This window comes from Lepisosteus platostomus, chromosome 8 (genome assembly GCF_059453375.1).
Source record: "Lepisosteus platostomus isolate fLepPlt1 chromosome 8, fLepPlt1.hap1, whole genome shotgun sequence".
NCBI classification, from domain to species: domain Eukaryota; kingdom Metazoa; phylum Chordata; class Actinopteri; order Semionotiformes; family Lepisosteidae; genus Lepisosteus; species Lepisosteus platostomus.
Window position 1 is genome coordinate 17740854 of NC_142618.1, and position 23686 is coordinate 17764539.

Here is a 23686-nt window from a genome sequence, read left to right on the forward strand (position 1 = left end):
TCACTCTATACATACAAACTGTATACACAATACACACACACTAGATACACAATGCACACACACTCTCACACTGTGTTCACAATACACACACTTTCACACTGTACACAATACACTCACACTCTACACACAATACACACACTCTCATACTGTATACACAATTCACACACTTAAACTGTATATGCAATACACACACTCTCTCTCTCACTGAGTACACAACACACACTCACACTGTACACACAATACACATGAAGTATACACCACACACACACTCACACTGTATATACAATACACACGAACTGTATACACAATAACTCTCACGCACTGTATAAACGATACACACACACTCCGACAGCAGAGGGAGACATAGACCGCGCTTGAGGTTTTCGTGCTCGGAGCAGCCGCTGTCGGTTCAGTGTCGCAGGGAGGCGCAAATACGTCCAATAATATTTTTCTGGACAGAATCACTCTAGTGTTTGAAAAACTTCAAAGATACAGACAAATATAATTTAAGATGGAGGAATGTATAATTCATGGGGTCTGTGAACTGAAAGCTTTAGCCTTGTGGGGAAACAAAGCAGCCGGGCTGTAGCGATCAGTGCAGCGGGTTTGTCCGGACTGTTCTGTAAAAACACCGCGCTTCCTGGCACACACTACACAAATTACACGCACACCACCCACACTACACAAACACCACACACACAACACAAACTACACGCACACCACCCACACTACACAAACACTACGCAAACTACACGCACACACTGCACAAACTAAACGCACACCACCCACACTACACAAACACCACACACACACTACACAAACTACACGCACACCAGACACACTACAAACGCACACCACCCACACTACACAAACACTACACATGCACACCACACACACTACACAAACACAATATGCACACTGCACACACACTACACATGCACACTACACACTGCACACACACTGCACAAATAGACTACACACACACAGATTACACACACTACATACACTCACTGTCACATACTACACACACTACACACACACCTGCTGACACACAATACATACACACTCCCTCACACACTGCATGTGAAATATACACACAATTGCTTACACTGCATACACAATACACACTCATACTCTCTCTCTCAGACCCTGTACACACAATACACACACTCCCTTTCACATACTGTACACACAAAACACACAATCTCTCTCCTGCACCATGCACACACTAGCTGTGGCCACACTATGTGTGCAGTCTGGTGTAGCAGTTGTCAGAGTGAGGTGCCATGGAGGTATTAAAGTAATCACCCAGCAAACACTGCTAATGCTTCAGGAATGACTGGGGCACAATAGGAAGAGATAGAAGAGGCACTGAACACAGTGAGACAGATACACTCTGTTTGCTTTGGTAATCTGGGATTAGTCCTGTTCCAACAGAGAGACCAGGGAGGGGGGAGATAGACCAGAGACTTTCACAATTAAGGACGAAACAGGAGAGCTTTTAAGCAGTCCTACACTGCTTAAACTTAACGTATACCTCCTGCACAAAACTGTACCATCTGGCAATGAGGTCTTAACCAGCAGCATCACGGAAACAGCTGAGAGAGAGAGGGGTTAATACAGTACAGACACACTGGACACTACAGTACATTAACACTGCACTGAGAGAGAGGGGTTAATACAGTACAGACACACTGGACACTACAGTACATTAACACTGCACTGAGAGAGAGGGGTTAATACAGTACAGACACACTGACTGGACACTACAGTACATTAACACGGCACTGAGAGAGAGGGGTTAATACAGTCCAGACACACTGACTGGACACTACAGTACATTAACACGGCACTGAGAGAGAGGGGTTAATACAGTCCAGACACACTGACTGGACACTACAGGACATTAACACTGCACTGAGAGAGAAGGGTTAATACAGTACAGACACACAGAGTGGACTCTACAGTACATGAAAACTACGTTGTTTTTGTAAAAGTATACTCGGAAAAACATCACAAGTCACAAAGGGAGGCCATTTGACACATCTCGCCTTCTTTGATAATTGGCAGTTAATTAATCCAAGAATTTCATCCAGATGTTTCTTGAAAGACATCAGGGTATCAGTTTCAACAACATGGCTGGGCAGCTTGTTCCACACTCCCACAACTCTTCCTCAAAAGTGAAGCTTTAAGGGGAGACAAAAAAGAAAATCCCAACATGTCTCTGCTTTCTGAGAGTACAAGGTGTCAGACTGGTGTGTTTGAATGCAGAGGAAAGGGAGTGTGTGTGTGTGTGAAGGAACGATTGTGAAAGAAGATGGGTGTTACCTTCACATTAAAATACTTCTCTCTTTCATTTTAAATTCTCCTTCTTTTATGAGCGATAAAGAGATCAATCTGAAGTGTTTAATGAGTGCCTTCGAGGTGAATAGGTTTAACACAGAGAGATGTAGAAGATCATGTTTCAGGAGGGAGAGAGAAGGGGGGACAGATGAAAACAGAGTAATGGAACAGAAAATAAGAGAAGGAGCAAGAGAGAGACATTCACACTGCACTGAGAGAGAGGGGTTAATACAGTCCAGACACACTGACTGGACACTCCAGTACATTAACACTGCACTGAGAGAGAGGGGTTAATACAGTCCAGACACACTGACTGGACACTACAGGACATTAACACTGCACTGAGAGAGAGGGGTTAATACAGTCCAGACACACTGACTGGACACTACAGGACATTAACTGCACTGAGACAGACCAGGCATGAGAAATGCAGTTTCCAAAATCTAAAATTTTAATCTTTCTTGAACAATCACTATGTCAAAGCTGTGATTACAATCCAGTATAAAAGAGGAGCGCAGGGCTCTGGAATAGAGGTGCTGGTGTGTGTAACACTGAAGACATTCACTCTTCGCTCTCTTCTCCACAGCGCTGGGTCACAGGGGGTACTCGTGCCACAGACTGGAAGACACAGAAAAAGGACTGATAACACTGTGTGCACACTGGCAAGTTATGCTCTGCAGTACTCACAATGCCTTCAGTATACAGTATATCCAGAGTAGAGAGTGTGTAGAGACTGAACAGCATATATACCGAGTAGAGTGTGTGTACTGTGCACAGTATATACAGAGTAGTGTGTACTGTGTGCACAGTATATATATACAATGAGAGTTTGTGTACAGTGTGCACAGTACATATACAGAGTAGACTGTGTGTACAGTGTGCACATGCACAGTATATAGATAGAGTAGACTGTGTGTACAGTGTGCACAGTATATATACTGTATACGGGTGTGTATATGCTGCTTGCATAAGTATTCCAGCCCTTCTAATCTCATGGCTCTGAATTAACACAGGTGAATGAAATTGCCCTGACAAGGATACAATTGTGTTACCATTGGCCCCTGCCTAGTCACTGTCACACTTACTGAAGTGACTGTCACATTTACTGGATAAAAACCCCAGTGTGTTTCAGGATCATTGGTCAGGCAGTGAATCTGAAGTAAAGCTATAAAGCCATGAAAATGAAGACTAAAGAGCATTCTAAGGACATCAGAGATAAAGTGATTAAAAATTGGATAGATTAGGCAATGAGTACGAGAAATATCACAGTGCCTGGATATCCCAGTGAGCACTGTCGGCTCAATAATCAAGGAGTGGGAGGCTGTGTCACACCACCCGGACACTGCCTGGAAAAGGCTGTTCCTCAGAACTCAGCATCCGAACAAGAAGCAGACCTGTGAAGGAGACCAGCAATCACTCTGAAAGACCTATAGAGCTCAGTGGCTGAGAGTGGAGTAGAGGTGCATCAGTCAGCTATATCAAGAGCTGTGGTCTTTATCACTGGCCTGTATGTGAGGATGGCAGGAAAGACACCCATCAAAAAAAACAATTCAAAGCCCGTCTGGAGTTCACCAGACAGCACAAGAGGTATCCAGCTAAGATCTGGACAAAGAGACCAAGACAGACCAAGATCAGCCAAAAGTCAAAGTGCTATGTGTGGCGCAAACCTAACTGTGCTCATGCCTTAAAGAAACGCAAAGCCTACCTCACTCCTGACCAGCGTGTAAAGCCTATCTCACTCCTGACCAGTGTGCAAGGCTATCTCACTCCTAACCAGTGTGCAAGGCTATCTCACTCCTAACCAGCGTGTAAAGCCTACCTAACTCCTAACCAGCGTGCAAAGCCTATCTCACTCCTGACCAGCGTGCAAAGCCTACCTCACTCCTGACCAGCGTGTCAAGGCTATCTCACTCCTGACCAGTGTGCAAGGCTATCTCACTCCTAACCAGCATGCAAAGCCTACCTCACTCCTAACCAGCGTGCAAAGCCTACCTAACTCCTAACCAGCGTGCAAAGCCTATCTCACTCCTGACCAGCGTGCAAAGCCTACCTCACTCCTGACCAGCGTGTAAAGCCTACCTAACTCCTAACCAGCGTGCAAAGCCTATCTCACTCCTGACCAGCGTGTAAAGCCTATCTCACTCCTGACCAGTGTGCAAGGCTATCTCACTCCTAACCAGCGTGCAAAGCCTACCTCACTCCTAACCAGCGTGCAAAGCCTACCTAACTCCTAACCAGCATGCAAAGCCTATCTCACTCCTGACCAGCGTGCAAAGCCTACCTCACTCCTGACCAGCGTGTAAAGCCTACCTAACTCCTAACCAGCATGCAAAGCCTATCTCACTCCTGACCAGCGTGCAAAGCCTACCTCACTCCTGACCAGCGTTTAAAGCCTATCTCACTCCTGACCAGTGTGCAAGGCTATCTCACTCCTAACCAGCGTGCAAAGCCTACCTCACTCCTAACCAGCGTGCAAAGCCTACCTAACTCCTAACCAGCGTGCAAAGCCTATCTCACTCCTGACCAGCGTGCAAAGCCTACCTCACTCCTAACCAGCGTGCAAAGCCTATCTCACTCCTGACCAGCGTGCAAAGCCTACCTCACTCCTGACCAGCGTGCAAGGCTATCTCACTCCTAACCAGCGTGCAAAGCCTACCTCACTCCTAACCAGCGTGCAAAGCCTACCTCACTCCTAACCAGCGTGCAAAGCCTACCTAACTCCTAACCAGCGTGCAAAGCCTATCTCACTCCTGACCAGCGTGCAAAGCCTACCTCACTCCTGACCAGCGTGCAAAGCCTACCTAACTCCTAACCAGCGTGCAAGGCTATCTCACTCCTAACCAGCGTGCAAAGCCTACCTCACTCCTAACCAGCGTGCAAAGCCTACCTCACTCCTGACCAGCGTGCAAAGCCTATCTCACTCCTGACCAGCCTGCAAAGCCTACCTCACTCCTGACCAGCGTGCAAAGCCTACCTAACTCCTAACCAGCGTGCAAGGCTACCTCACTCCTAACCAGCGTGCAAAGCCTACCTCACTCCTGACCAGCGTGCAAAGCCTACCTAACTCCTAACCAGCGTGCAAGGCTACCTCACTCCTAACCAGCGTGCAAAGCCTACCTCACTCCTAACCAGCGTGCAAAGCCTATCTCACTCCTGACCAGCGTGCAAAGCCTATCTCACTCCTGACCAGCGTGCAAAGCCTACCTCACTCCTGACCAGCGTGCACAGCCTACCTAACTCCTAACCAGCGTGCAAGGCTACCTCACTCCTAACCAGCGTGCAAAGCCTACCTCACTCCTGACCAGCGTGCAAGGCCTATCTCACTCCTGACCAGTGTGCAAAGCCTATCATCAAAACACTTAAAGCCGTTATTGCGGCAAAGGGCTGTTCTACCGATTATTAATGTATGGAGTTACATGAATACTTACGCAAGCAGCATATTTCAGTTTTTGAATTTCTTTAAAGATAAATGCTGATGTTTGCTGACAAATCTCATTTTGGGTGCGTGAGTTTGCCATAAAAAAAGCGTGACTGGAAAAGGATGTGTAAGGATTATTTGTAATCCAGCAACATCTGAAAACGTTTAAAAGGTCTGAATACCTTTGCAAGGCACTGTATATACAGAGTACAGTGTGTACAGTGTGAACAGTATATATACAGAGAGGAGTGTGTGTACAGTAGTGTGTACAGTATGTATATACAGTATACAGATAGGAGTGTGTGTACAGTGTGCACAGTATATATAGAGTGAAGTGTGTGTGTATGGTATGTATACAGAGAGGAGTGTGCACCGTCTGCACAGTATATAGTTAAGTGTGTGTATGGTATGTATACAGAGAGGACTGTCCACAGTCTGCACAAAATATATACATACAGAGAGGAGTGTGTGTACAGTGTGCAATACATATCCAGTGAGAGGCGTGTACAGTGTACATGCAGTGAAAATGAAAGTGTACAGGATAGGATGTACAGTATAGTACAGTGTGCACTGTGTGCAGTGCTTACAATACAGTGTATTCTATGTACAGTATTTAGTGTGTACAGTAAATGTGTGTACAATATGGTGCACACAGCATTACAGTAGTGCGTACAGTGTACAGCTTGTACAGTGGGTGCACTATCTTCAGTGTTTATAGTATGTAGAATATGCAGCATATACTGTATAGTGTGTACACTGTGTACAGTGAATAGAGTATTATCTATACAGTGTCAGTGTAAATATATTAAGCATAGCATATACCGAGTGTACAGTAGTGTGCATTATAGTGTGAAATGAATGGTGTGTATAGCACAAACTGTGTGCACTACATAGTATGCAGTACAGTGTGTACTGTACATATATTATCCACACTATAGCCTGTACAGTGTAGGCCATATAGTGCAAGCAGTATACACAGTGTGTACAGCTTAGTGTATTTAAACTCTCAGAAGCAACATACTTCTGAACTGTTCACTGCTAATAAACACAACCCCAGGTTTTTATTCTCTAGTACTGACAGGTTCCTGTCACCCCGGAGGGCTCTCGTCTTCCCCGGGTCAGGGAAAACCTGCTGTGAGACACAAACGTAACACTGCGAAGACGCAAACTTAAAACTGCCCCAAGAAACACTATCCCTGCGATCTGCTCCGTGAAGAGCAGCAGCCAGCCCCCTTGTGCACACTCACACTCCACAATAACTCAACACCCCTGTCTCCTCCCTTTCACAGCTTGCTCCTGCCAAGACAGCCCAGCTGTCTGGACTGCCTTCCTCCCTGAAGACCACCTTTGGTTCCTTGGATCCCCTCCAATCCCATCTTCTAAAGTCTAATTTTAGCCCCCTTGCCTCTGTTCTACTACATGTGATAAATCTGTCACTCACCTCCAGTCTCGTTCCAGACTGTGCTTACTTCTCTGCTTAGAAAATCTCAGCTAGAAAACTCAGAATTTGCAAAGGCGGCACGGTGGCGCACGGGTTAGCACTGCTGCCCCGCAGTCCTGGGTTCGATTCCGGATCCCGGGGTGCTGTCTGTGGGGAGTTTGCATGTTCTCCTCGCGTTCACGTGGGCTTCCTCCCATGTGGATTTCCTCCCACAGCCCAAAGACATGCTGGTAGATTAACATGGGATTTTGGGGAAGTGGCCCTGGTGTGAGTGTGTGTGCCTGTGTGTGCCCTGCAGTGGACTGGCGTCCCATCCAGGGTGTATCCCGCCTTGTGCCCGTTGCTAGTCAGGATCGGCCCCAAATCTCCCACGCCCCTGAATTGAATGAAGCAATCAGAAAATGGATGGATGGAAGAATCTGCAAATTGCAGTCCCATTTCTCATCTTCCCTTCAATGATCTTGGAGAGACTAATCACCAATTCTAACCCAAAAGAGCTAAAAGAGCTCTATGAGCAGTTTCACTCTGGTATCGGACCAGCTGTACAGAGACAGCCTTGGGCTCAGTTTTAAATGACCTTCTGTGAAACTCGGAATCTGGCTCCAGTTCTATGTTGGACCTGTTAGACCTGACAGCAGTGTCTGACTCTGCGGACCAGCACAATCTACTATAATTCGCCCTGAATGCTGTATCTGTCAGACTGCAACAGCTTTCAAATGGTTGGAGTCTTATTTTTCAAACCGGGGACAATTTTGTTGCCATTAATAATTTTCAAGTAAGAAAATACATTATTTTTCAATAAGTCTAAAACTGTCCCACTCTCTTCAGGTGTCCCTCAGGGCTCTATCCTAGGACCTATTCTGTTTGTATTCAGTTTACTCCCATTAGGGAAGGTTTATTAGCAAAAAGGGATAGAGCTTCACATTTCTGTCTCATCTAATCCTCCCTTTGACGTCTCCATTCTGTCAAACTATGTGAGGGAAAATCAGGCTTGGCCAAGTTCAAACTTCTTCCACTTTTAAATATGACAAAAACTGAGGTGATGTGCATAAATCCCGAGGAACATACATCTAATTTATTAAATTCCCTACAGGCCTCAAATTACACCCTGTAATGAGAAATCTGGGAGTCTTGTTTGATCAGGAGCTCTGTTTTGAAGCGCAAATGAAAACCACCTGTAAAGACTCTTACTTTCACCTCAGAAACACACTCCCACATTCGGTCTGTTCTTAATGACAGTCCTGCAGAAACCCTGACTCCTGCCTTCATCACCTCGCGGCTACATTACTGCGATAGCCTTTACTGTGAGTTTCCTCACGTGCTCACTTAACAAACTTCATAGGGTCCAATCAGGGCTCTGTGATCACATCCCAGAGTATGTACAGTGTATCCAATATATATTCATATAATATAATATATTATATATATATTATATTATCATATTATTGATTACAATACAGACAGTGTGTACAATATACATACACTGTATAGAGTATAGTGTAGTATACAGTGGACAGAATATAAGTGTGTGCAGTATATGATAGGTACAGTACATACAGTGAATAAAGTGTACTGAATATAGTATGTGTACAGTGTGCACCGTACATAAAGGATATACAATATGTAATGCATATAGTATACACAGTGTATACAGTAGACAGCGTGCACAGTATACACAGTATTGGCAGTGTGTACAGTAAAGTGTGTACAGCAGACAGTGTGTAGTATACAAAGTGTGTAGTATATACAGTGTGTACAGTATAGTGTGTACAGCAGACAGTGTGTAGTATACAAAGTGTGTAGTATATACAGTGTGTACAGTATAGTGTGTACAGCAGACAGTGTGTAGTATACACAGTGTGTACAGTATAGTGTGTACAGCAGACAGTGTGTAGTATATGCAGTGTGTAGTATACACAGTGTGTGGGATAAACAGTGTGTAGAATACTCAGTGTATACAGTATAGTGTGTACAGTGTGTAGTATATCCAGTGTGTATAGTGTAGTGTGTAGTATATGGAGTGTGTAGTATATCCAGTATGTAGAGTATATGCAGTGTGTAGTATATCCAGTGTGTACAGTGTAGTGTGTAGTATATGCAGTATGTAGTATATGCAGTGTGTCCAGTGTAGTGTGTACAGTATATCCAGTGTGTAGTATATCCAGTGTGTACAGTGTAGTGTGTACAGTATATGCAGTGTGTAGTATACCCAGTGTGTACAGTGTGTAGTATATCCAGTGTGTCCAGTGTAGTGTGTACAGTATACCCAGTGTGTACAGTGTGTAGTATATCCAGTGTGTCCAGTGTAGTGTGTACAGTATACCCAGTGTGTACAGTGTGTAGTATATCCAGTGTGTCCAGTGTAGTGTGTACAGTATATGCAGTGTGTAGTATATCCAGTGTGTACAGTGTTGTACAGTATACCCAGTGTGTACAGTGTGTAGTATACCCAGTGTGTCCAGTGTAGTGTGTACAGTATATGCAGTGTGTAGTATATCCAGTGTGTCCAGTGTAGTGCAGTATACCCAGTGTGTACAGTGTGTAGTATATCCAGTGTGTACAGTGTAGTGTGTACAGTATATGCAGTGTGTAGTATATCCAGTGTGTACAGTGTAGTGTGTACAGTATATGCAGTGTGTAGTATATCCAGTGTGTCCAGTGTAGTGCAGTATATCCAGTGTGTAGTATACCCAGTGTGTCCAGTGTAGTGTGTACAGTATATGCAGTGTGCAGCACACACGGTGCGGCTCGTGAGTGAAATTCCTCAGCGGATGTAATTACTGGTGCGAGAGCAGTGTCAGACAGGTGTGCTCCACAGGGAAGCTGCACAAGCATTCCAGGAATGGCCCCGGACCAGATGTGTGGATTAGCAGCCGGAGACGGGGCCCGGCTAGCCGCTGGCAGCGCGGCGGGGCGTACCAGTGCGTGTAGTCCTCCTCGGCCGCGTGCCGGCGCAGGATCTCGCGCACCCTCCGGGGCGGACTTAACCCCCAGCGCTCCGCTCGCTGCCAGCGCTGCAGCCGCGTGATTCCTGCGGGGGGGAGCAAACACACACACACACACACACACACAGTCAGGCAGGCTGGCACACAGGCAGCGCCCCCTCCCTCTCGGGGAGCCCCCCCCGAGCTGCGTACGGAGTCGGGGGACAGTGGCCAACTCTGACACCCCCAGGGGGGGGGCTGTTCGAGGGGCCACCTCCTTCAGGTCCCCTGACATCACAGATCCTAACTGCTGAGAGAGGCAGCAGGAGTGTACCCCTGTACCCCTGACATCACACAATACCACTGCTGAGAGAGCCAGGAGGAGTGTACCCCTGACATCACACAGCCCCACTGCTGAGACAGCCAGGAGGAGTGCACCCCTGTACCCCGACATCACACAGCCCTGCTGCTGAGAGAGCCAGGAGGAGTGCACCCCTGTACCCCGAAATCACACAGCCCCGCTGCTGAGAGAGCCAGGAGGAGTGCACCCCTGTACCCCGACATCACACAGCCCCACAGCTGAGAGAGCCAGGAGGAGTGTACCCCTGTACCCCTGACATCACAGAGCATCGTGAACCGTGATCAACGTGCAGGTGAAGAGCAATCACTGTGTAAAGAGTGATCACCATGTGCATGAAGAGTCATCACCATGTGCATGAAGAGCGATCACTGAGCAATCAGAGTGTGTGAAGAGTGATCAATGTGCACGTGAAGAGCAATCACAGTGCACGTAGACAGTAATCACCATGCACTTGAAGAGCTTGAAGTGCTTGTGAAGAGTGACTACAGTGCGCATGAAGAGTGATAACCGTGATTGTGAAGAACGATCATGGTGCACGTGGAGAGTGATGACTGTGCTTGTGAAGATCGATCGTGGTGGGCGTGGAGAGGGATCATTGTGCTCGTAAAGATCGATCACGGTGCACGCGGTGAGCAATCATTGTGCTTGTGAAGATCGATCATTGTGCTTGTGAAAATCGATCACGGTGCACCCAGAAATCGAGCACTGTACTTGTGAAGATCGATCATGGTGCACATGGAGAGTGATGACCGTGCTTGTGAAGATCAATCGTGGTGCGCATGGAGAGTGATCATTGTGCTCCTGAAGATCAATCATGGTGCACATGGAGAAGGATCATTGTGCTCGTGAAGATCGATCACGGTGCACCCAGAGAGTGAGCACTGTACTTGTGAAGATCGATCATGGTGCACATGGAGAGTGATGACCGTGCTTGTGAAGATCAATCGTGGTGCGCATGGAGAGTGATCATTGTGCTCCTGAAGATCGATCACGACGCACGCAGAAAGCAATCACTGTGCTCGTGAACTTCGATCACGGTGCACGCAGAGAGCGATCATTGTGCTTGTGAAGATCGATCATGGTGCACGTGGAGAGGGATCACTGTGCTCGTGAAGTTCGATCACGGTGCACGCGGTGAGCGATCATTGTGCTTGTGAAGATTGATCGTGGTGCGCGTGGAGAGGGATCATTGTGCTCGTGAAGATCGATCACAGTGCACCCAGAGAGCGAGCACTGTACTTGTGAAGATCGATCATGGTGCACATGGAGAGTGATAACCGTGCTTGTGAAGATCAATCGTGGTGCGCATGGAGAGTGATCATTGTGCTCCTGAAGATCGATCACAACGCACGCAGAGAGCAATCACCGTGCTCGTGAACTTCGATCACGGTGCACGCGGAGAGCGATCATTGTGCTTGTGAAGATCGATCATGGTGCGCGTGGAGAGGGATCACTGTGCTCGTGAAGTTCGATCACGGTGCACGCGGTGAGCGATCATTGTGCTTGTGAAGATTGATCGTGGTGCGCGTGGAGAGGGATCATTGTGCTCGTGAAGATCGATCACGGTGCACCCAGAAAGCGAGCACTGTACTTGTGAAGATCGATCATGGTGCACATGGAGAGTGATAACCGTGCTTGTGAAGATCAATCGTGGTGCGCATGGAGAGTGATCATTGTGCTCCTGAAGATCGATCACAACGCACGCAGAGAGCAATCACCGTGCTCGTGAACTTCGATCACGGTGCACGCGGAGAACGATCATTGTGCTTGTGAAGATCGATCATGGTGCGCGTGGAGAGGGATCACTGTGCTCGTGAAGTTCGATCACGGTGCACGCGGTGAGCGATCATTGTGCTTGTGAAGATTGATCGTGGTGCGCGTGGAGAGGGATCATTGTGCTCGTGAAGATCGATCACGGTGCACCCAGAAAGCGAGCACTGTACTTGTGAAGATCGATCACGGTGCACGCGGAGAGCGATCATTGTGATCGATCACGGTACGCGTGCAGAGCGCTCTGCGCGGTTCGCTGAGGAAGCTGCCTGTGGGCGCGGGCTGTTGCTGCACGTTTCCTGCAGAGCCAGTGCAATGGTCTCGACAGCTGTGGCAGGAAGCTGAGACACGGCTGAACAGCACTCGTCCGGATACGGGCTGGGAGCCACAGCAGCAGGCAAGCAATCACAAGGGTCCCAGTGCAACCCCAGTAACTCATGAATTCATTCACTGCATCCCCATACACAGTGCCCTGCAGAAGTACGGGGACAGCGAAGTATAAGTCAGGATTTTCACTAAGAACTGTAATCATTGAGATCATTTAACAATCCTGGCCGATGCATACAGCTCCTGGGTATTTTATTTTTAAGAGAAATCAATTCAGTTCTGCCCTCGGAGCCCAGATGAACACTCCGTGGAGGCGCTCGATTTGGAGGGGGCAGAAGTATCAGAACAGCTGTCCGTTCAGTCAGATGTTCGTTATTGGGGAATTACCCCGAACGCCCTGCCCGCCTGTCTCACTTCGACTTCGGCGCTCTGAGTCCGTATGTCGAAAGTCAAAATGAAATGTCAGAAGAAAAGCAGGTCATTTCGCAGCTGCAAGAAAGGAAAAACTCGATCAGGCCTTTAGTGCAGAACTTGGGTCGTGCCAAGATCCACAGCAGAAAGCAACTACAGGTAGAATTACCCACCAGCCCAGAACAGTATCCACGGCTGATGGCATCCTGACAAGCAGCAATCCTCTGACCTGTCTGGGAAAATCCCACATGCACAGTCTCCAGAGCGCAGAGGGAGGGTATTCAGTCCACAGATCACACAGATCTGATCAGCACCAAGAGCTGGAAAGCCAGGCCACAGTTTGCCCGCAGTTATAAAGATGAACCAGGAGAGCTTGGGAAGAGTTTTGTGGACAGATGACAGAAAGACGACCCTTCACCGAGGTGATAGAGGGGTGAGGTCGCGCAGAAAGACAGAGACACCAGCACAGGTGTGAAGCTCGGAGGTCCGGTCATGGCCGGACACGCATGGTCACCCCCGGAACCGGCTCGCTCGTACGCATCGACGACATGACTCCTCGTGGCCGCAGCAGAAAGGCTCCGGAAGCTCACAGCAACGTCTTTGCCCGCTCGCGTAGGAGAGACGCTTCTGGCGCGTCACCATCACCAATGCGCCGAGATGAGCGGGAGAGTCTGGGACCGGACCGGGCCATCTCCAGCAGCAGCTCACAAACAGAAGACAGGGACAGGCACGAGCTCTCCTGCGTTGACCATACACAGCCTGGTGAGCTGCGTGCAAGGCAGACATTGTGCACTTACAGAATCAAAGGCATCTGACTCCAGACAGTGTAATCAAGACCCCTGCTTAACGCCTCATCAGAAGAGTTGATAAAGCAGGGGGATATCATGCTGAACCATACTTTATCAGCGGCTATTTTCCCTCTCCCCCTCACACCTGAAGAAGGCTCCACGGCCGAAACGTTGTGTCCACGACACAAAATAATAATGAACGCGTACAACAGGACAGGAGACACAGTGAGATAGAGGAGATCACAGACAATCCCTCACTAATAAACACACACAACAGGACAGGAGACACAGTGAGAGAGAGGAGATCACAGTCAATCCCTCAGTAATAAACACACACAACAGGACAGGAGACACAGTGAGAGAGAGGAGATCACAGACAATCCCTCACTAATAAACACACACAACAGGACAGGAGACAGTGAGAGAGAGGAGATCACATACAATCCCTCAGTGGTCCCTCAGACTCAGGACAGGACAGAGAGCAGGTCACCTGTACAAGGCCCATAGTGCCAGTCCAGGTCAAACTTCTTCAGCTCCTCCAGGTCTTGCTCGCGTTCGGAGAGAGGGGGACTGTCCGTCTCGGGCTCTGAAAGGACAAGAGCACAGCCCAGCTCCTGATCTCCTCTCTGCCCAATCGGCCCTGTCCGCATCATGAATACAGATCGGGTCGGGAAGAGGGGAAACACACACTGCTGACAACTCACCTTTCTCCTCAACAACAGGAGACTCCTTCTTCTCCTCGATCCGCACCCTCTTCACCACCTTGAAGGAGTCAGTGATCAGTCTGCGCTTCGGAGCCATACCTGTAAATACAGTACAGACACTGCACTGAGAGAGAGAGGGGTTAATACAGTCCAGACACACTGACTGGACACTAAAGGACATTAACACTGCACTGAGAGAGAGGGGTTAATACAGTACAGACACACTGACAGGACACTCCAGTACATTAACACTGCACTGAGAGAGAGGGGTTAATACAGTCCAGACACACTGACTGGACACTCCAGTACATTAACACTGCACTGAGAGAGAGGGGTTAATACAGTCCAGACACACTGACTGAACACTACAGTGCATTAACACTGCACTGAGAGAGAGGGGTTAATACAGTCCAGACACACTGACTGGACACTACAGGACATTAACACTGCACTGAGAGAGAGGGGTTAATACAGTCCAGACACACTGACTGGACACTACAGGACATTAATGCTGCTCTGAGAGACATATTAGTAGTAGGTTAATGTTCACTACAGCTTTTTCAGTTAATGTAATGGGGACAGTGCACAGCTCTGAACCTGCAGCAGTATTAGCTAAAAGCTCATTTACTGTACATTTGTAGTCCATGGAAAGGACCCAATGAACAATATACAAAACACTGGAATATATAAAAACATGAAGACATATTGTAAGAAAAATGTTAAAAAAGATATTACAAATTGTAAAGTGCACAAAAATGGCACGTTAAATTAATAGATTTAAAGAGTCACAATAGACAACACTTATCAAGACCAATGTCATGGTGTTAGTCATTAAAAGAGACATCAGAAGACTGATTTGCTTTAAGCCGTGAGTTCACTTCAGTTTTAAATGGTATAAAATGAGACGACTGTCTAAAACTAGACGGTACTGTATTCCAGAAGCCAGAGGCTCTGACTGAAAATGCAAACTTTTCAAATTCAGTGGCTCTGTACAGCACTAATCATCAACTCCGATACAGGCTCGTGTTTCTGATACTGTCAGAGAAGAGCAATATAAAACATTTGATAGAGGGGGCACTGGGGTGATTTATGACACTAAAAAGCAAACAGATATCTGTAAATCATATGAAAATGATCAAATGACAGTAGGTTATGCTTGAGGTCATAATCACGGTCTTCTATCGCTTCAGTGACGCTGCGCATATTTCACGGGACTCTTTGAGAAAGGGTGCCCTTAGGTGAAGACACTAAAATGGTAAACTTAGCGAAATATGCATCGTTACATCTTCACCGAACTGATCTCGATTCTCGGTTACTAAGAGTCTGAGATCCCGAAACGAGCTCAGTCTGGGAATGCCTTCCTCGCGGACCTTTCTCCTAAGAAATGATCTGCAGTGTTGTGGTTCCGTAATTAATTAATTGCAATGCATTCATTGTTATTTGTTGCATTACTTTGCAGAATTCATGCAGCGAGCATTGCACGAAGATGAAAGCGGATATCATATCAGCTGCGCTGCAAACAAAATAGTTCGCTTCTTCTTACAGTACATTCAACCCGGCCGATGCACAAATCGGACATATATACGGCTTATCGACCGGAAAGCACAGAGGTCCTAAAGAAATAGACGTCCAGCACTTCACAAACAATGGCATTAGGTCGCCCTTACTGAGTCCAGGTGCTCTCGCTCCGTTTGTTTCGGCCTCTTAAAAACACGGAAGCGAGCGGGCGGTGACGTCAGAGCGGGGCGCTCGGGGTGTTAAAGAGACAGAGGCGCGAGCCGCTCTGGGCCGGGGGCGCCGGACAGTACCGAACCTCAGGACAGGAGACACGGGGATAGGAGAACGAGTCGGCTTCTCCTTCCGGTTTTTCATGCGTCTCTGCTCTACGGTGTCTCTCAGCACACGTGTCTGTGCTCCAGTGCTCCAGGGACTGCTGTCCAACCCCTGGCCCTGGTGTCTCCTGTTCTCCCTGTCTGACCCCTGACCCTGGTGTCTCCTGTTCTCCCTGTCTGACCCCTGACTCTGGTGTCTCCTGTTCTCCCTGTCTGATCCCTGACCCTGGTGTATCCTCTTCTCCCTGTCAGACCCCTGACTGTGGTGTCTCCTCTTCTCCCCATCTGAAACCCAGACCTGGGTGTCTCCTGTTCTCCCTGTCTGACCCCTGACCTTGGTGTCTCCTCTCCTCTCTGTCTGACTCCTCACCCTGGTGTTTCCTCTCCCCTCTGTCTGACCCCTGACCCTGTTGGTCACAATCTTTCTGTGAGGTTCTAGTGCTAATAAAAGAGAGTAATTGGGTCCCAAATAATCAAGCTTTGACATATAATGGGTATTTAATTTATGTAATTCATTAAATTAGTCTGAAGATTGGCTCAATTATATGATGAATTGTATAATAAAATTCCATATTACTTTGGGTTTCATATTATGACGTGCATGAATTTCAATGCTAATATTTTTTCCCTTAGAGTAATGCACAAGAGAGTAGATTCATCTTTCTCGCCTGAAACCTACAACACAGAGACCCTCTCAGTCTCAGAGAGCGCCTGTCACACCTCTTTTCTCAAAGACATTCCACACTAAAGACAGAAATCCTGGCTTTATACCTGAACAGACACTAAAAGCTTTTTTGTTTGCCTTTACAACAGAGACAATATTGACCAAAAGGCTTAACATGGATTAGTAAAGACACATTGACTGAACACTACAGTACATTAACACTGCACTGAGAGAGAGGGGTTAATACAGTCCAGACACACTGACTGGACACTACAGGACATTAACACTGCACTGAGAGAGAGGGGTTAATACAGTACAGACACACTGACTGGACACTACAGGACATTAACACTGCACTGAGAGAGAGAGGGGTTAATACAGTCCAGACACACTGACTGGACACTCCTGGACATTAACACTGCACTGAGAGAGAGGGGTTAATACAGTCCAGACACACTGACTGGACACTACAGTACATTAACACTGCACTGAGAGAGAGGGGTTAATACAGTCCAGACACACTGACTGGACACTACAGGACATTAACACTGCACTGAGAAGGGTAATGTTAGAGAAACACATAGGTGTGTGGAGTGATGGAGTTTGTGTGAGTGTTTTTACACCTGCAGGATTAATGTTAAGCCCCTCAGACGCCTCTCATTGTACTGGTGCTGAGCTCCACATCTTTCATCCTGTCTGTCGCTCTGCGTGGCTCCTGCGCTGTTGAAAGAACTCGGCGCTCCGGGATTCTCCCAGAACTCCCCAGAACTCCTGCTGCACACAGGCTTGGCCCGGTTGTTGCGGGACGAACCGGACGGGGTGGAGCGGCGGAGGGCACGAGACCGCGCGGAACTGCGACAGTCACACTGGCACACAGCGGGGAGAAAATAGGGGGGCCCGTCTGGCCAGTTGGGTGGTCAGTGGTTACTTGATCCCAGGATTCTTAAAAGAAGCCATAGAATTTGTTTCAACAACATGGCTGGACAGCTTGTTCCACACTCCCGCCATCCTTTGTGTCAGTAAGAGCCTCATGTGCTCAGCTTTAATTGCTCTTTCACTTAGTTTCCACTTGTGTCCTTTGGTTCGTTTCTTACTGTTAATTCTGACTGTCCACTGAGACTTTGAGGATTCCCTCATAGTCCTCTCTGTTCAAGAGTAAAGAGACTCAGTTCCTTCAGACTGAAGAGACTCAGTTCCTTCAGCCTGAAGAGACTCAGTTCCTTCCGCCTGTCAGTGTAGGACACTCCCTTCAGATTAAAGAGACTCAGTTCTTTCAGCCTGTCAGTGTGGGACACTCCCTTCAGACTAAAGAGACTCAGTTCCTTCAGTCTGTCAGTGTGGGTCACTCCCTTCAGACTAAAGTGTAGATTTAGTGTAGAACTTCCCTTTAATCCACTGAATGTCTCTGGCTGCTTTTGTCTGGGCAGGTTTTTAGCACAAGTTTAGCACAACACCCTTGTTTTTAATTCTCCACTATGGATAAACATTTTATCCATACGTTTGTATTGCTCCCCTACACTGTCTGGAAGTTGTAGCAACTTCTATTCTTTTTCATGTTTTTCAGCATTGATACCTTAGTCAGTAGACCATCAGACTTTACATCTGACGGCCCAGGTTCAAGCCTGTATTTGGGTGGGTCAGGTTGTTAATATTATCCAGATGGGCCAGACAGTTTCTCCCTGCTCTCATGTGCACGATGTGTCCTGAACTCCTCGGTTCTCTTCAAGCTGAGTGTTTCCCTTGTGATATCAGTAGTTTAGATTTCTGCTAGCAGATGAGAGAGACCAGTAGATGCACTGGCAGAGAAACACTCCAGGATCGGAAAACAATCCGAATCACAACAGCCTTCAGTCCTACAGCGAGAGGAAACTCAATAGAGCTGCAGCCCAGCACAGCCTGAGGAACAAATAACAATGAATTTTTGAACATGTCTAATAATAATACTACTGTTTATATTGTAAAAGTCTGTAACTTTTTACTGATTGTAATTGCTCTGGCAACACTTTAACTCATCTGTCATGCAAATAAAGTTCTTTGAATTTGAAATTTTTGGACTTGAAAAAACTTAGAGACACAAACAGGGAGGACAACAGACTAAGAGAGACAGGCACTGTTCTCCAGACAGACAGGTACTGTATATACGCACAGAGACACAGAGACAGAGACTGCACAGAGGCAGTAAGGATAACGGATATGGTAGACAGATAAATAGTGTACAGAGAACAGACACATAAAAGGAGACAGAATGAGACAGGCCCAAAGAGAGACAGTGTAGGGAGAACAGACACAGAGAGTGAGACAGGTCCACAGAGAGACAGAGTAGGGAGAACAGACACAGAGAGTGAGACAGGCCCACAGAGAGACAGTGTGGGGAGAACAGACACAGAGAGTGAGACAGGTCCACAGAGAGACAGTGTAGGGAGAACAGACACAGAGAGTGAGACAGGCCCAAAGAAAGACAGTGTAGGGAGAACAGACACAGAGAGTGAGACAGGTCCACAGAGAGACAGTGTAGGGAGAACAGACACAGAGAGTGAGACAGGCCCAAAGAGAGACAGCGTAGGGAGAACAGATACAGACAAGCAGACACAGAGAGTGAGACAGACCCACAGAGAGACAGAGAAGGGAGAACAGACAGACAAGGAGACACAGAGAGTGAGACAGGCCCACAGAGAGACAGAGAGACACCGTGAATCAGAGGAAACACAGAGAGACAGAGAGACAGAGAGTGAGAAGGAGAGACAGAGAGACGGAGAGAACACACTTTGGTGCCCAGCAGCATAGTGGCCTTTTCCTGAACGGTTTCCACCCTGAGAGAAAAGAAGCAAACCATTACATCTTCCTCAGACCACAGACTCGCCACAGCAAACACACCGAGGTCTCACTTAATCTGCAAAATAAACAACTCAGTTCCCAAACAGCAAAGATCTGAGCTCTGTTAGCAGCTACACCCTGAATCAGGACCTCCCCCTTTCAGCGGTTTTTGTGGTAGCGCCCAGCCTAGTGCCCTCCAGCAAAGTCAATGGAGGTGGGGAATGTTCCATTGTTAGGCAGTGGCCCAGGGCAGGGGGGGTGGTTGAGAGGGGCGAGGAGGGGGAGTTTGGATGATGTAGGACCGGTTAGGAGAGTGGGAGAGGGAAAAAGGAATGCAGATAGTTCCCTAGGCTACTGGAAATCTCTAGAGATGAAGAGAAGAATTTTTATGCACGCCAGGTGAAAGGAACAGCTGTGACCAGGGAGGAATGAGAACTCGCAGGAGAAAACAGAGGGTGATATTAAAAGGGACAGTGCAGTAATCCTGCGACAGAGCTAGGTGCGTCCACACCGGTCACTCTGTACTGCTCGCCGATCAGAGAAGCCTTCCCTGTACAGGTAACAGTACCGGTCACTGTCCTCAGACCAGCTGTCCCTCTACAGGTCACTGTCCTGAGACCAGCTGTCCCTCTACAGGTCACTGTCCAGAGATCAGCTGTCCTGCTACAGGTCACTGTCCTGAGACCAACTGTCCTGCTACAGGTCACTCAGTACTGATCACTGTCCTCAGACCAGCTGTCCCTCTACAGGTCACTGTCCAGAGATCAGCTGTCCTGCTACAGGTCACTGTCCTGAGACCAGCTGTTCTGCTACAAGTCACTGTCCTGAGACCAACTGTCCTGCTACAGGTCACCCAGTACTGGTCACTGTCCTGAGACCAACTGTCCCTCTACAGGTCACTCAGTACTGATCACTGTCCTCAGACCAGCTGTCCCTCTACAGGTCACTGTCCAGAGATCAGCTGTCCTGCTACAGGTCACTGTCCTGAGACCAGCTGTTCTGCTACAAGTCACTGTCCTGAGACCAACTGTCCTGCTACAGGTCACCCAGTACTGGTCACTGTCCTGAGACCAACTGTCCCTCTACAGGTCACTCAGTACTGATCACTGTCCTCAGACCAGCTGTCTCTCTACAGGTCACTGTCCTGAGACCAGCTGTCCCTCTACAGGTCACTCAATACTGGTCACTGTCCTGAGACCAGCTGTCTTGCTACAGGTCACTGTCCTGAGACCAGCTGTCCCTCTACAGGTCACTGTCCAGAGATCAGCTGTCCTGCTACGGGTCACTCAGTACTGGTCACTGTCCTGAGACCAGCTGTCCTGCTACAGGTCACTGTCCTGAGACCAACTGTCCCTCTACAGGTCACTCAGTACTGATCACTGTCCTGAGACCAGCTGTCCTGCTACAGGTCACTGTCCTGAGACCAACTGTCCCTCTACAGGTCACTCAGTACTGATCACTGTCCTCAGACCAGCTGTCCTGCTACAGGTCACCCAGTACTGGTCACTGTCCTGAGACCAGCTGTCCTGCTACAGGTCACTGTCCTGAGACCAGCTGTCCTCCTATGGGTCACTCAGTACTGGTCACTGTCCTGAGACCAGCTGTCCTGCTACAGGTCACCCAGTACTGGTCACTGTCCTAAGACCAGCTGTCCTGCTACAGGTCACTCAGTACTGGTCCTCAGTACTATTATGAGGTAGTACAGTATGTTGTACTCTAAGTTACTCTTGAGTAAAATGGATGGATGGATCTTACCCTCTGATAACCCCTGAGTTACAGTTTTGGAATTTGGAGACGGAAGACGAGCTTGTACACTCTGCAAGGTGTGTGTTAATCTGTCCCGAGAGGCAGGTCCTCACCAAGGCAGACAGAGGCTGACCGACGCAGACACGCACAGAGACAGGAAATCAGCCAGCACAGCACAACACCAGGAGGAATCCAGGAATAGCTTCCAAGACTACGAGAAGGCATCCGCCCTGGATCCAGGTACTGTATCCAGGAAAGAGTAAGAAAGGAGTGTCTTGATCTTCCAGTTCCAAGGGTGATGTAACCAGGATGGGGTGGGTGTGCCCAGCAACTGTTGCCAGGTGAGGACACATGTTTGCAGAGCAGCCTCTGAGTGCAGAAGCATGACAGTACTGTCATCTCTTATTTGTGGTCTGTCTATCTGCTTTGTCTCTGATTTAGACAACATCATCCAGCTGTGTCTTGGAAGAAGACAGGGTATTGGCTTCCACAATATGACAGGGCAGCTTGTTCCACGCTTCCACTACCCTTTGTGTAAAGAAGTGCTGTCTGCAGTGGCCCTGAAACTCACAGGACACCCAGTCTGAGCCCTCCCAGAGAGCCCAGGGCTGGTGTGTGCCCACAGCCAGTGAGTGAATCTGACCGTGGCTCTTCAGCACCACCTGCACCGTGTGACCTCAAAGACAGAGCCAGTGCAGGTCAGCAGGGTGACCAGCTGGGTCCAGGCAGCCCTGGTTACAGAGAGGCACGGTGACTCTCACAGTGTTTTCCCAGTAAAGCTCTATATGTCATGTCATTTGCCAAACTGCTTTATACCATACGGTGTTGTGGGGAGCCAGAGCCTAGCTGGCAAGCAACAAGCGCAAGGCAGGGTACACCCTGGGCAGGACACCAGTCCACCGCAGGGCAAGTGCAAGCCAATCATACATGGGGACAATTCAGGGGTCACGGTAAAGGCCGAAGGGGGAAATTTGGCCCGGACACCGGGATAACTCCCTATTCTTCTGGAGGAATGCCCGGGGATCTTTAATGACCACTGAGAATCGGGACTTTGGTTTAACGTCTCATCTGACAGAAGGAATGCTCCATATGTTTACATGTAAATATCTTATGATGTGTCTTTATTATAAATGTCTGTAGATGTTTTGTTGTATGTTAATTGTATTTGTTTTGCTTTGGCAACACTGATTTTACTCATTTGTCATGCCAATAAAGCACCTTGAATTGAAATTTACTGACACACTGAGACACTGAGGGACACACTGACACACTGAGGGACACATTGAGACACTGTCTGACTGAGGGACACACTGACACACTGAGGGACACACTGAGACACTGAGGGACACACTGAGGGACACACTGACACACTGAGGGACACACTGACACACTGTCTGACTGAGGGACACACTGAGACACTGTCTGACTGAGGGACACACTGAGGGACACACTGACACTGTCTGACTGAGGGACACGCTGACACACTGAGACACACTGAGGGACACACTAAAGGACACACTGTCTGACAGAGGGACACACTGAGACACACTGAGGAAGTGCCTGCTGGCGCCCCAGGGTGCTGCCTGTTGCTCTGCTCTGCAGTGAAATCCTCTGCCCCCCCAGGCCTGAGACTGCATCGCCCCCCTGCCCCAGCGTGCTGCTCCCCCTCGGGGTGACTAAAGCCCCATTGTGCCCCTTCCCGACAGGCCCCGCTCAGCGGGAGAGAGATGCGTCACTCCGCCGTCCCTCCCTGCACAGAGCCGCCATTGTCCACAGCGTGACGCAGGCCTGACCCAGTCGCCAGGACACAGAGGGACAGCCCTGCTGTGTCTCCCAGGCTGATTCAGGACATGAGTCACCCAGCAGACCAGTGGTGCCCCTTCCCAGACAGGGCTGACCGGCTGGAATTACAGGCCTGTCTCCCTCTCTCCCATCTCTCTCCCCCCGTCTCCCTCTCTCCTGTCCACACAGCCTCCCGTCTCCCTCTCTCCTGTCCACACAGCCTCCCGTCTCCCTCTCTTCCATCTCTCTCCCCCCGTCTCCCTCTCTCCTGTCCACACAGCCTCCCGTCTCCCTCTCTCTCCCCCCGTCTCCCTCTCTCCTGTCCACACAGCCTCCCGTCTCCCTCTCTCCCATCTCTCTC

General features: G+C 48.5%; 1 protein-coding gene and 1 long non-coding RNA gene across 2 annotated transcripts; both read right to left on the bottom strand.

Annotated features, from left to right (window-relative positions):
* Nucleotides 1–2776: 2776 nt before the first annotated feature.
* Nucleotides 2777–16308, bottom strand: pold4 (DNA polymerase delta 4, accessory subunit). Its single transcript, XM_088644380.1, has 5 exons — nucleotides 16155–16308; nucleotides 14488–14586; nucleotides 14274–14369; nucleotides 10122–10233; nucleotides 2777–2961 (listed from the first exon to the last, which is right to left on the bottom strand). Exons 2-5 carry the CDS (start codon nucleotides 14582–14584, stop codon nucleotides 2937–2939), a joined length of 330 nt encoding a protein of 109 aa, XP_088500506.1. The 5' UTR covers nucleotides 14585–14586; nucleotides 16155–16308; the 3' UTR covers nucleotides 2777–2936.
* On the bottom strand, nucleotides 12795–14267 carry LOC148656949 (uncharacterized). Its single transcript, XR_015941064.1, has 2 exons — nucleotides 13169–14267; nucleotides 12795–13073 (listed from the first exon to the last, which is right to left on the bottom strand). It is a non-coding gene; the product is annotated as an uncharacterized LOC148656949 (long non-coding RNA).
* Nucleotides 16309–23686: the final 7378 nt, after the last annotated feature.